Here is a 10789-nt window from a genome sequence, read left to right as displayed (position 1 = left end):
AACAAATTTTCAAAGCGTTGATAATTGAAATGATAAAAAACTTTCTTCTTTTAATACTAAATTATGCACATTTACATGCGTAAATGTAGAAGAATTTTGTACATTAATTACGAAAGTAACACGATACAACTTGAAAATGTGGATATCATGTTTTCAAGAGGTTTTCGCGGTTCCGATTTCACTACCGTGACTACTGGAAGCTTTCGACTTTCTTTCTGGATCCATAGCGATTGAAATGAATTCTTCTGAAATTTTTTTGTCCAATCCTGTGTATGTTTGAGCTAGATCTACTTGGTCTTCTCCTATAGAAGACATCCTTTTTGGGGACTCCGTTTTTCTTTCAGTCTGTTTCTTCCTTTCCATGGTGTCTTCGTGTTCCACAGTTATGTGACGTTTCTGCTTTGGTCGAATCTAAAATTAAATATCATTATTCATTACTCCTTCGACTATCGTTAAAGAATATAAGCGATAGTATACTAAATTATATTGTATCTAAATCAATTTTATATTAAAGAAATTTCTTCCTTAGATATATGTGTTTAATAAATATATTTCTTAAACTTGTATACATTTCACATATATTTTTATTTTTATGTTTGATTATTTAAAACACTCAAAAATAGTAAATAGTTAATTTATTAATTTAATTGATTTGTAAATTACTATTCTATGTACTTATTCTTATTCCTTACAGTAATGAAAATACAGTAGTTATGAATTTTACTTTCATTAGTCTGCCTTAAAGAAATAATAAAAATTTTGTTTTTTTAGAATAAAATATGACATAGTGCATATGAAATTAGGGAAAGAGTTTATGTCATTACATTATTGGTTTTGAATTTCTTTCGAAGATATGAAGCTTTAAATTGCAAAATACTACTATTTTCGTGAAAACAGATCGTACTTATGGATTTTTGCTTTGGATATTATTTAGAGGTTCGTGTTCATTTTCTTTTATTTTAATTTAGAAATTTTGAGGTATTCTAATAACATTTTTCAAAACTGGAAAATTAATCTTGCGATGGTGGGAATTATTAACAAATCCTTGTTGCAACAAAATTATAATAGTTTGAATAGAGAAGAATGTTGCAAATAATTAAAATATCTGCAAAATTCTATAATTCTGCTATAATAAACAATAGTAAATTATACAGAATAAAATTTGATGAAAATTTGACGTATAGTTCTAGAGATTTCGCGATAGTTGGATCAGAAAGCATTGTAGTTTCGAAGAAAATACAAGAGAAATTTTAAGATGACATATCTCTTAAATGAATTTCACTTCTATTAAATCTGATGGCTTAATTATATGACATTACAGAGCTATATATAGGTATATGTGTATATTATAGTCATAAATTTATCAAGAGTTTGAATTTTGATGAAATATTTTGGCACAATATTCTATATACAATCTTCTATTATCGATTATTTTCTCAATGAATTCAAATAAATACAATGGTCAGGAAAAGTACTGATACATACTCTCATTTTTAAATGAAACGTTTCTTTTTATCAGCTTCTATACATGATTTTCACAGCGTGAAATTTTTGCAGTCCTATGAAAGAACTAGTAACTAAGCGATACAAAATTTAATATTCTGCAATCCAATTAATTGATATGTAAGTGCTATAAGAAATACAATGGTGTAATAATACAGTAAGTAAGGGATTAACCATTTTCCATGAAATTTCAACAATCTTAAGAACACTTACGTATTATACGTAATACAAAGATATATCTAATTTCCATATCAAATCAAGTACAAAAGGAGACCTTAAGAAATAGAATTCGCTACGTTTCGCTTTCACAAATACTGAAATCCGCGAAGAAAGATTTCGAAAGAGCAATTAGGAGCGACAAGAACGGTTCAGGAATTTTTTCCGTGGTTACGCATATAATTATATAGGGTGGTTGGTAACTGGTGGTACAAGCGGAAAGGAGGTGATTCTACGCGAAAAAAGAAGTCGAAAATATAGAATAAAAATTTTTCGTTTGAGGCTTTGTTTTCGAGAAAATCGACTTTGAATTGTCGGTCGGTGCGCGTGCACTTTATCGCGTCTCGTTATAACGGATCTCACTGTAGATCGTTGTCTCGATGGAAAAATTAAAAAAAAATTTTTATTCTATATTTTCGACTTCTTTTTTCGCGTAGAATCACCCCCTTTCCACTTGTACCACCAGTTACCAACCACCCACAATCGATTTATATTATAATGTGTTTTACGATGATAACAATTAAGTTTTAATATACAAACGTAAATCATATACAGGGTTATACAGGGTGGTTGGTAAAAAGAAGTCGAAAATATAGAATAAAAAATTTTTTTTTTAATTTTTCCATCGAGACAACGATCTACAGTGAGATCCGTTATAACGAGACGTGATAAAGTGCACGCGTACCGAGCGAAAATTCAAAGTCGATTTTCTCGAAAACAAAGCCTCGAACGAAAAATTGTTATTCTATATTTTCGACTTTTTTTTTCGCGTAGAATCACCCCCTTTCCGCTTGTACCACCAGTTACCAACCACCCTGTATATGCAAAGGGAAACGGCAGAAATCGATGTCAAAGATACTGATGGCTATTTTGATACGACGATAGTTTCTATCGGGGGGAGTATTATGCTGAATCGGATACCTACGATTTGCGATGGAGGACGAGCTGCGTATGGCATGTGTGGTAGCATAGGAACGGCACCATAAGCTGGGGCAGCTATGGGCAATGGTCCAGCAGGCACGAATCCTCCAGGAAATTTTGCAGGACCGCCAGCCATTGCATAAGGCGACTGTCAGAAAGTAGAATTTGTTAACTTATTATTTTGTTGTCTTTTTCTTTCTTTTTAGTTTTAGCAAGTTTCAATCCACAAGGAACTTCTATCATTAAGATTTCTCGATAGAAGATATCTATTTTCTGCTTTCCTAGCTAATTCATTTTAATGAGTACGTTATATGTAATAACATTAAATGTAATATTTGTATGATGAGATGTAATACTTGTAATATTCACAGATTGTCTAAATCTTGGGAGTAATACACTGTGAAGATGATGGTTGAGATGTGTATAACACGAGGGATTAGATTTCGTTATAAAACTTGTATCTTTTAAGGAAGGAAAATATTTTTAATATTTGGTTACGATAACTGGTATATACTTTGTACTTTGTATGAGTTTAAGTGGAATCACGATTCATCGAAGACCAAGATTTTCTTCTTTACCCAAAAATGTATATTAAATGTGTAGTATATCAAAGAATTATCTGTACTATTTTTTATAATTATTTATACTATATATTAATTAAAATATATTAAATATGCTATTGAAACATATGTAATGAAATATTTATGCATTACCACATATTTTTGCATATTGCGAAATCTCTAAAAATAGGTTGAAATGAATAGGGAAGAAAGGAAGAACTTTTGTTCATTTTTTTTTTTTTATAAAAATAATTCATCTTACCTTTCAGTCATAAAATTGAATGTTTATCAATATGTTAGGAAAGTATTCACTACGTTGAAACGTACATTAGGATATATGTCATATTAATGGAAAGAGAATTGCTGTAAATTGAAAAACGTAATTATCAATTTTGCAAGTCGAGTGATTCTAGTATCACCACTCGATACACCTAAACTATAAAATCGCTTAAAAAATAACAACGTAAGCAAAGAAGCGATTCAAAGATAATTACTTAAACTGATCCATTTATATCAAACTTAATACTTTATATAACGTAACATTTAGTTTGATACAGATCACATCATATTATTCACTACATGACCTATTCCGCAAAGCACTTTCAAATTAAAAACGAACATTAATCAATGTCGCATATATATCTGCAATAAATTACCCGTCACTAACATTCCATTAAACATCAACCTCTCTCTGCCCAACCCACTTAACTGTTAGACAAAACAACACCTACATCTCATCAAATAGAATTCAACAACTAGATCACCTATAAAATAGATAAAATGAATCCACTGTATCCATTCTAAATCATCCGTCACTAATATAAAATTCCATTAGATATCAACCTCTCTCTGCCTAATCTACTTCAGTATATTAAATAGGACGATATCCGTATCTTATTAAATAAGTTCAACCATCATCAAGATAATAAAATACATTCACTGCATCCATTCTAGATCATTCACCATTAAAATCGCACGACACAGCAAGCTCTCTTTGATTAACTCATTTACAATTAAAAGAAGATGGCATGTACAGCGGTTTACGAACATGAGTTTTGGATTTTATTAAATTTACTTTACAATATAGCCAACTGGCCGCACAGTATTTGGATTTAAATTTACTATTTTTTTAAACTCTTTTTAAACAGTTTCTAGGGGTTGAATTTCGAAAAACGCCCAAACACGTGTTCGTTTATTTCTAGTGGAAAGTTTGCATGCCGAATTTCACGTCTCTGACTTTAGTGGACATAGAGATACGGTTATCCTGTAAAAAAATTTGACCCATTTTCCCCCCTTTAGGATCTGTAGTTTCCATAAATCTTTCTTTATCTCATGCTTACGTCATAAAAGAAGTATACTGTGCAAATTTTACGTTTCTAGGTACACCGGTTTGGCCTGTGCGATTGACGAGTAGGTCAATCACTTCTGTATTATATAAAAAGGCATAGAATTTATTATTCTTTATTTTTACATTAAAATAGGATTATACTATTAAGCTTTATGGAATCTATATTTAAGACAGTAGATTTCCTTATTATAGCCTCACTAAATACTGTGACATTCACCACATAAACATTAATAAATAAATACAGTAGAGTTGTCCCTCATAACGCGGCTATATTCTGCGCTATATGTATGTGTTACATGTGGATTCGCAGCACAAAACGTTAGAATTAAGTAAGTTTTTTGATGTAACAAAAGATAATATGCATTCTAGTTTTGAACAATAAAAATTTCATCATTATATAATATAATATAACATATATATATATACACACATATAATACATATATAATGAAGAAATTTATACATATATATATATAGAAAACATATTATCGAATTGCTTAAAATTAGGTTCCACTATTATTCAGCTTCAGAACTGGGTATATTCATTATTCGCAGATATTTTCTCCCAATTACTTTCTTAAGAAACATTTTACTTTCATCGTTATTCTCCAAATCGCGTTATACGAGGGCAGTAACAATGTTTTGATCACGTTCTACGGTAGCACCGCGTTACATGGGGTTCTACTGTATGTTCCATATCGTCTACCGCTATCATTCAACCAGACATTAACTTCCTTTCCGATCTCTTATTTAATCACCAAACAAACCATCTCATCTCACGTCTCGGCAAACAAAAGTAAACTTCACCAACGAGAGAATAAACATAGCACGCATTCCTGGTCGAAACCAATCGCAACTATTCACCGCAAGAATCTAGCAGGCATTCAGACCGCAAACACGTATTACGCCTGGAGCATCCTCGAGAACTCAAAGGGGAATCCGAAAAGCGAGGCGAGAGAGAAGCTGACTTGCTTTATCCTGCTGACACAGAAACACCTGCACCTCGAGCTCGTGCATCTCCGAAATGTAGGCACGGAGATCGCCCGGAGCTCGGAGTTTCTCTCGACGCTTGTCGTCTGAACTTTCTAGCTCGCGTGTCACTGACCTATCCCTACCTCCAGTTCGCCGGAGGTCGAGCCGTAGTAGCCAAGTACGAAGGGTCGTGGGAGAGGATCCGGCCTCACCTGGATCATCGGATGCATCGGTAGCATCGGCTGCACCACGTAAATCGGTTGATTTTTCGGCACGTGGTTCTGAGCGCTGACCCACTGATGGACCATGTTACGGGTCTTCAGTCGACCATCGTTTGTTACTTCGTCGACGTTGCTCGCTCGAAGACATCCGCAGAGCTTCGGGGTCAAGGTCAGACAGCTGTAGCCCGAAACCAACAGTTCGGCTACGCTGGTCACTAGCAAACCGATGCTTGCCAATAGGCCGGCCCAGCTATTCTCCACATCGGCTGCTTCACTGTTTTCATCCTGTAAAAAGACGATAGTTATTTGTATTCTTTTTATCCTTTTCTTTTACTATCTTAGCTGTGCGATTCGATTCTATCGTGTTAACTTTTCCTGGTACGCTGTGGTACAATTGACGGGCTATCTGAGAAAAGTGAGCCACAGTTTCTTCTGGATATGAGTTTAAGCATTAATTTATTTCGATAAGCTGTGTTAATTATAAAAGAAAGAGGAATTAATTTTTTTTTTTCAAATTAAACCTAGACAACATAAGAAACTAATTAGTAACACTAGATAGTATAACAAGAAATTAGTTGTTGCATTGAATATTGTGTGCTCACATCTATTTTAAATCATACATTACTCAGTTTGTTGACTATTGAGGTTGGTTTAGTTTTGCTCGCAACGTCTCCTATATAGATATCGATTGCATTTTTTTTAGTCAAATAACTGAATTCTCATGAAATTATTATTCGTTTTGTAAACATAAAAGAAACAAAGCGTTTTAAGATTCATTATAATTTGTTGAAAATGACAACGTGGGTTCGTGCTCGCCATCCATATGCAGATGCGTTAGTTATAAGAAATAGTAACTAGAAGGTAGTCCTAGTTACAATCGATAGATTTAATCGATAGGCTTAAGATGCCTTTTTGGTTTTATCCCTAGTTCTTGTAAGCGGTTCTCACAATGGTGTGATAGATTTATCCATTCAATATAATAATAACTATTGTGATCCTACCTCTGAGTATAGAAATAACAACATAATTATTAATTCATCACTCTGTCTTATGAGTTCCTCTTCCAGGTAGATTTTTTTACTGTTTTCAAGTGCTTTTTTCGCTATTATCTTTACAAGTATATCGACTTTTCTTGTTAAAATGTAACATTTTAGCTACAGTGTTTCTCAATGGAAAACTTGGTCACTTATTCGTTCTTTCTCTGAGCGCTTTCAACGATACATCAATTTTTATAAATAACAAAAGATGTAAATTTTGTTAGCTTTAGCCTATTACATGTAAACTGTGTAAAATTCTCAGAAGAATTAGAAAGATGATATTAGTGTTAGAGAACAAAGATATATCACAATTATTTTTAAATAGATTGAAGAAGGAGAAAAAGAAGATTCACTGGACAACAAAAATTATAATAACATGCTAGAAGTATATTATAAATGATGGTCTTTGCAATTTGTAATGGTATATGGTACTTTTATTTTATTAATGATTGATGTTACTTTAATTACAAGGTCATTAGCGATAATTACATTTGATTATTTACATGAAACTGGATTATTAATTGCCTTAGACTTTCTATAAATTTTTGCATTTTATCAGCTTCTTTCGACTTTAAATATGCTAATCATCTTCAACAAGGAATTTTATTATATATTTATTGTAAAATATATATTTAAGATTTATAGATATATAATTTTTATTATCACTAGAATATAGAATATAGAATAATTTATTGTAATAATTAATATGCAATAATTTTTATTATATTGTATAATAAAATTATACATTTATTACTCAATATGTGTACATCTATTATATATTTTTCAACAAATAAATAATAAATAGTTTTAGTACATATATGTAATTTAACTAATGTATTAGTATCTAAAAACACGTAGAAATGACTATCTTGAAACTTTTGACACTCGATATTCAGCTGAGCTATTAGTTTCTTCTCCTATTGTTCCCGCAACCTCGTTGCATTGAATGTCACACAAAAATATGGTGTAACTTAATGTATTAATTTAAATATTGTTATATCGTAATATAAACAGTAAGTTTCAATTTTTGTCGTCTGATAAAAGTGTAAGGTTTAGTTGATTTTTAAAAATCTTTTGGTAAAAAAAAAAAGGTGGGTCATAAAGTTTGATATTATCCCGATGAAAGACAAATTAGGTATAAAGACGTATGAAATATTCGGAATAATTAACGAGGTACGTTACTGTAGAAGAATGGTAAGCTGGTACTTCTTCGACTGAAAAGTAAAGATAAATATACAGGTACAGGGTACCTACTTCGGAAGACTTTCTCTTGTCAAGCGGTTGAACGAAACTATAGCAATTTATATTCGTCAAAGTCTATTTACTTTGACCCAACAACGTTACATTTGAGACTAGTTTAACGTTAACAACAAATTAATTAAACACAAAAAATACGATACGTATAAATAATATCCCTTTCTGCATCTTCGAGATACTTTACAATTTGTAAGAATATTTGACAAATTTTTTTGCGATATTATACAAATAACATGGAATTCGATTATTGGATGTTAAATTTACTTAAATTTATTACTATAGATTCTCTAAAATTTCTCCTTGGTCACTCAAACATGTTTCGATAAATTCCGATCTCGAAACTTATTCTAAATCGAATACAAATGCTGAGTCATTCAAGGCATTAACCCTTGCCAAATAAATATTCAGAATCCATACAAGTATATTGATGGCTCGGTTTCTAAAACAGGATCGGAATGTGCTATCGTCTATGGAGATGACACATTTAAAATTTATATTACCTAACCACATTAGCATTAAATCAGCAGAATTAATAGCAATTCAACTTCTTATAATTGGCCAAGAAAAAACTACAGTATTCTCACCGATAACAGGGATGCTATCACATTTATCAAGTATAGAGATCTGACGACGTCGTACTTGATATATTGGAAACAAATCACTCTGTAATTAATGAAGGTGAAACAGTTATTTTTGCGTAGATGAATATTCCTCCATTACACGTTGGCATCCGTTGCAATGAATTGGTGGACAAGATAGCAAAGCACGTGCCTACCTTGTCTTTAACAAAAACATTTGAAAAATCTCCAATTCAACTGGAACTGTTTAATCTGAATCATCAAATGAATAAAAATAGACAGACTCTGCAGCCTCGTATGCAGTCGAAATCAACGAAGAATTTTTTAACAAGAACCTAGTTATCAGGAAGCTCGATCAAGTTGTATTAAACAGACTTAGAATTGGTCAGATTAAACTTGTACATGCACGTCTAATCTCAAAATCTAATTCGTCAAAACCTAACACTAACCAACCTACGATATTTGTAATTGCCAAATTACCAACAAACACATGTTCTATAAATTGTCTTAAATACAATTACTCTCGTAACAAATACCAGATCAAAGGAGCTTTAGGTGGAAATCTCTATGGTAAAACTCAAATTTCAAGCGTCTTCTCCTTCCTGAAAGGCATGCCATTATTTAGCGATGTTTAACTATAATATCCTAATAATAATAAATTCCTTTCTGCTAATATCGTCGTCGCTAATAACCAGGTGGTGGAGTTGATGCGATGGTAAAATGTCTAAACTAAAGAAAGTTTTCTATTTATTTTATTATTCTTTTTAGAATTTTTGTTTACATTATTATTTTTAGAATCAACGATTTACTATTCAAAGAATTTTTTAAATTTAAGACAATGTGGATCTTCGAGTATTTTCTATTCCCAAAAGTGTTTATTTTATAAAAGAGTTAAAATATGTTTGTACTATCTTCTTATTTAATATTTACGCTTTAAATAACATTTATTAGTTTTACTGAAAATTCATATCAGTACTGTTATACTAGTATTAGTATGTTAAATACATACCCAACAAACATATACAAATTTATATGCAAGCTACAACATTTTTAACATTATTTTACAAAATTATCATCACGAAACTCTTATCGTTTAATATTAATATCGTTCTTTTATTAGCATATTTCGATCATTTCACTAGAAAGGATAAGTGCATTTATCTTTCAAATTACCATTTCTAAAATCAACACAAACTTTCTTAACTTTCTTAACATAACATACTTTCGATCCACGATTAATTCTGTAATTCACCTTTTCACCTTTCGATGTACACATTTGAATAGATTCGAATTACGAAGATTTATAAATCTTTTAATCCATTGTTACTTTTGTAATCCTGCTTTCGTGAAAAATTTCCTAGATTCAAATCCTCTTATAAGGATTTACGCATCCTTAAGACGGTGTACTTCGAATTCATCATTATTTCCAGTGCTGTTTAAACTCAAGTTAAATCCAAAGATTTATAAATCCTTCGATCGATCATTACTTTTGCAATCCTCTCTTTTCTAAAAAAGTTTCTCAGACTCAAGTTATGGTAAAAGAATTTATGAATCTTTGAGATTGCACATCTTCGACTTATCATTAATTCTGTAATCCACTCTTTCGCGAAACTTGTTTAGATTCCTATTACATTATAAGAATTTATGAATTCTTAAAATAGTACATCTTTGATCTCTACGAATACACACATACATATCATTAAAGTTTAACTTTTTACGAACAAATTTTTACAATAGAAATGTTTACTTTTCTACTGAGCTCCACAAATAATAAGTGACATTTATAGAAGAGTAGTAATCGAATAGGGCAATAATTGCTGATATGTATAAATTAACAAATTTAGTAACAGTGGTCGTTTTCGAAATATTAAATTCAAGGTATAAATGTCGAATAAGAGAATAATATAAAACTATATAGTTCATATAAAACATGAAAAGATTCTCTAATTTTTTTCTTAAGAAATATTTTAGTATGAAACAGTTGACGAAGGACAGATTCAAAGATATAAATCTTTCAAAAATAGATGACAAAAATTTGGCAGTAATTTGTGAGGAACGAGTAATATTAGTACATTTATCGGATTAACTTAATGAATATTAGTCCACATAAAATAATATTATTAATATTTTTTAACTATCCAAGAAGCCAAGACGCACATTTAATTCCAAAATAAAAC

At 31.0% G+C, this 10789-nt stretch overlaps 1 protein-coding gene across 3 annotated transcripts in view; it reads right to left on the bottom strand.

The window, feature by feature from the left end:
- Window positions 1–122: 122 nt before the first annotated feature.
- LOC117215714 overlaps window positions 123–10789 on the bottom strand; it is a 31103-nt gene continuing 20436 nt past the window's right edge. The window contains exons 4-6 of one of the 3 annotated variants that reach the window (XM_033462132.1): window positions 5663–6025; window positions 2645–2788; window positions 123–411 (exon numbers count right to left, since the gene is read on the bottom strand). In XM_033462132.1, the coding sequence (XP_033318023.1) occupies window positions 154–411; window positions 2645–2788; window positions 5663–6025 (765 nt within the window). In that variant the 3' untranslated portion in view covers window positions 123–153. Of the gene's footprint in view, window positions 412–2644; window positions 2789–5652; window positions 6026–10789 lie in introns of all 3 variants that reach the window. The other 2 variants (XM_033462133.1, XM_033462135.1) reach the window with 2 other exon arrangements.

The sequence above is a fragment of the Bombus bifarius genome, unplaced genomic scaffold (genome assembly GCF_011952205.1).
Source record: "Bombus bifarius isolate JDL3187 unplaced genomic scaffold, Bbif_JDL3187 scf7180000009772, whole genome shotgun sequence".
NCBI lineage: Eukaryota > Metazoa > Arthropoda > Insecta > Hymenoptera > Apidae > Bombus > Bombus bifarius.
Note: the sequence above shows the minus strand (reverse complement) of the source record. Positions and strands in the feature narration are given on the sequence as shown.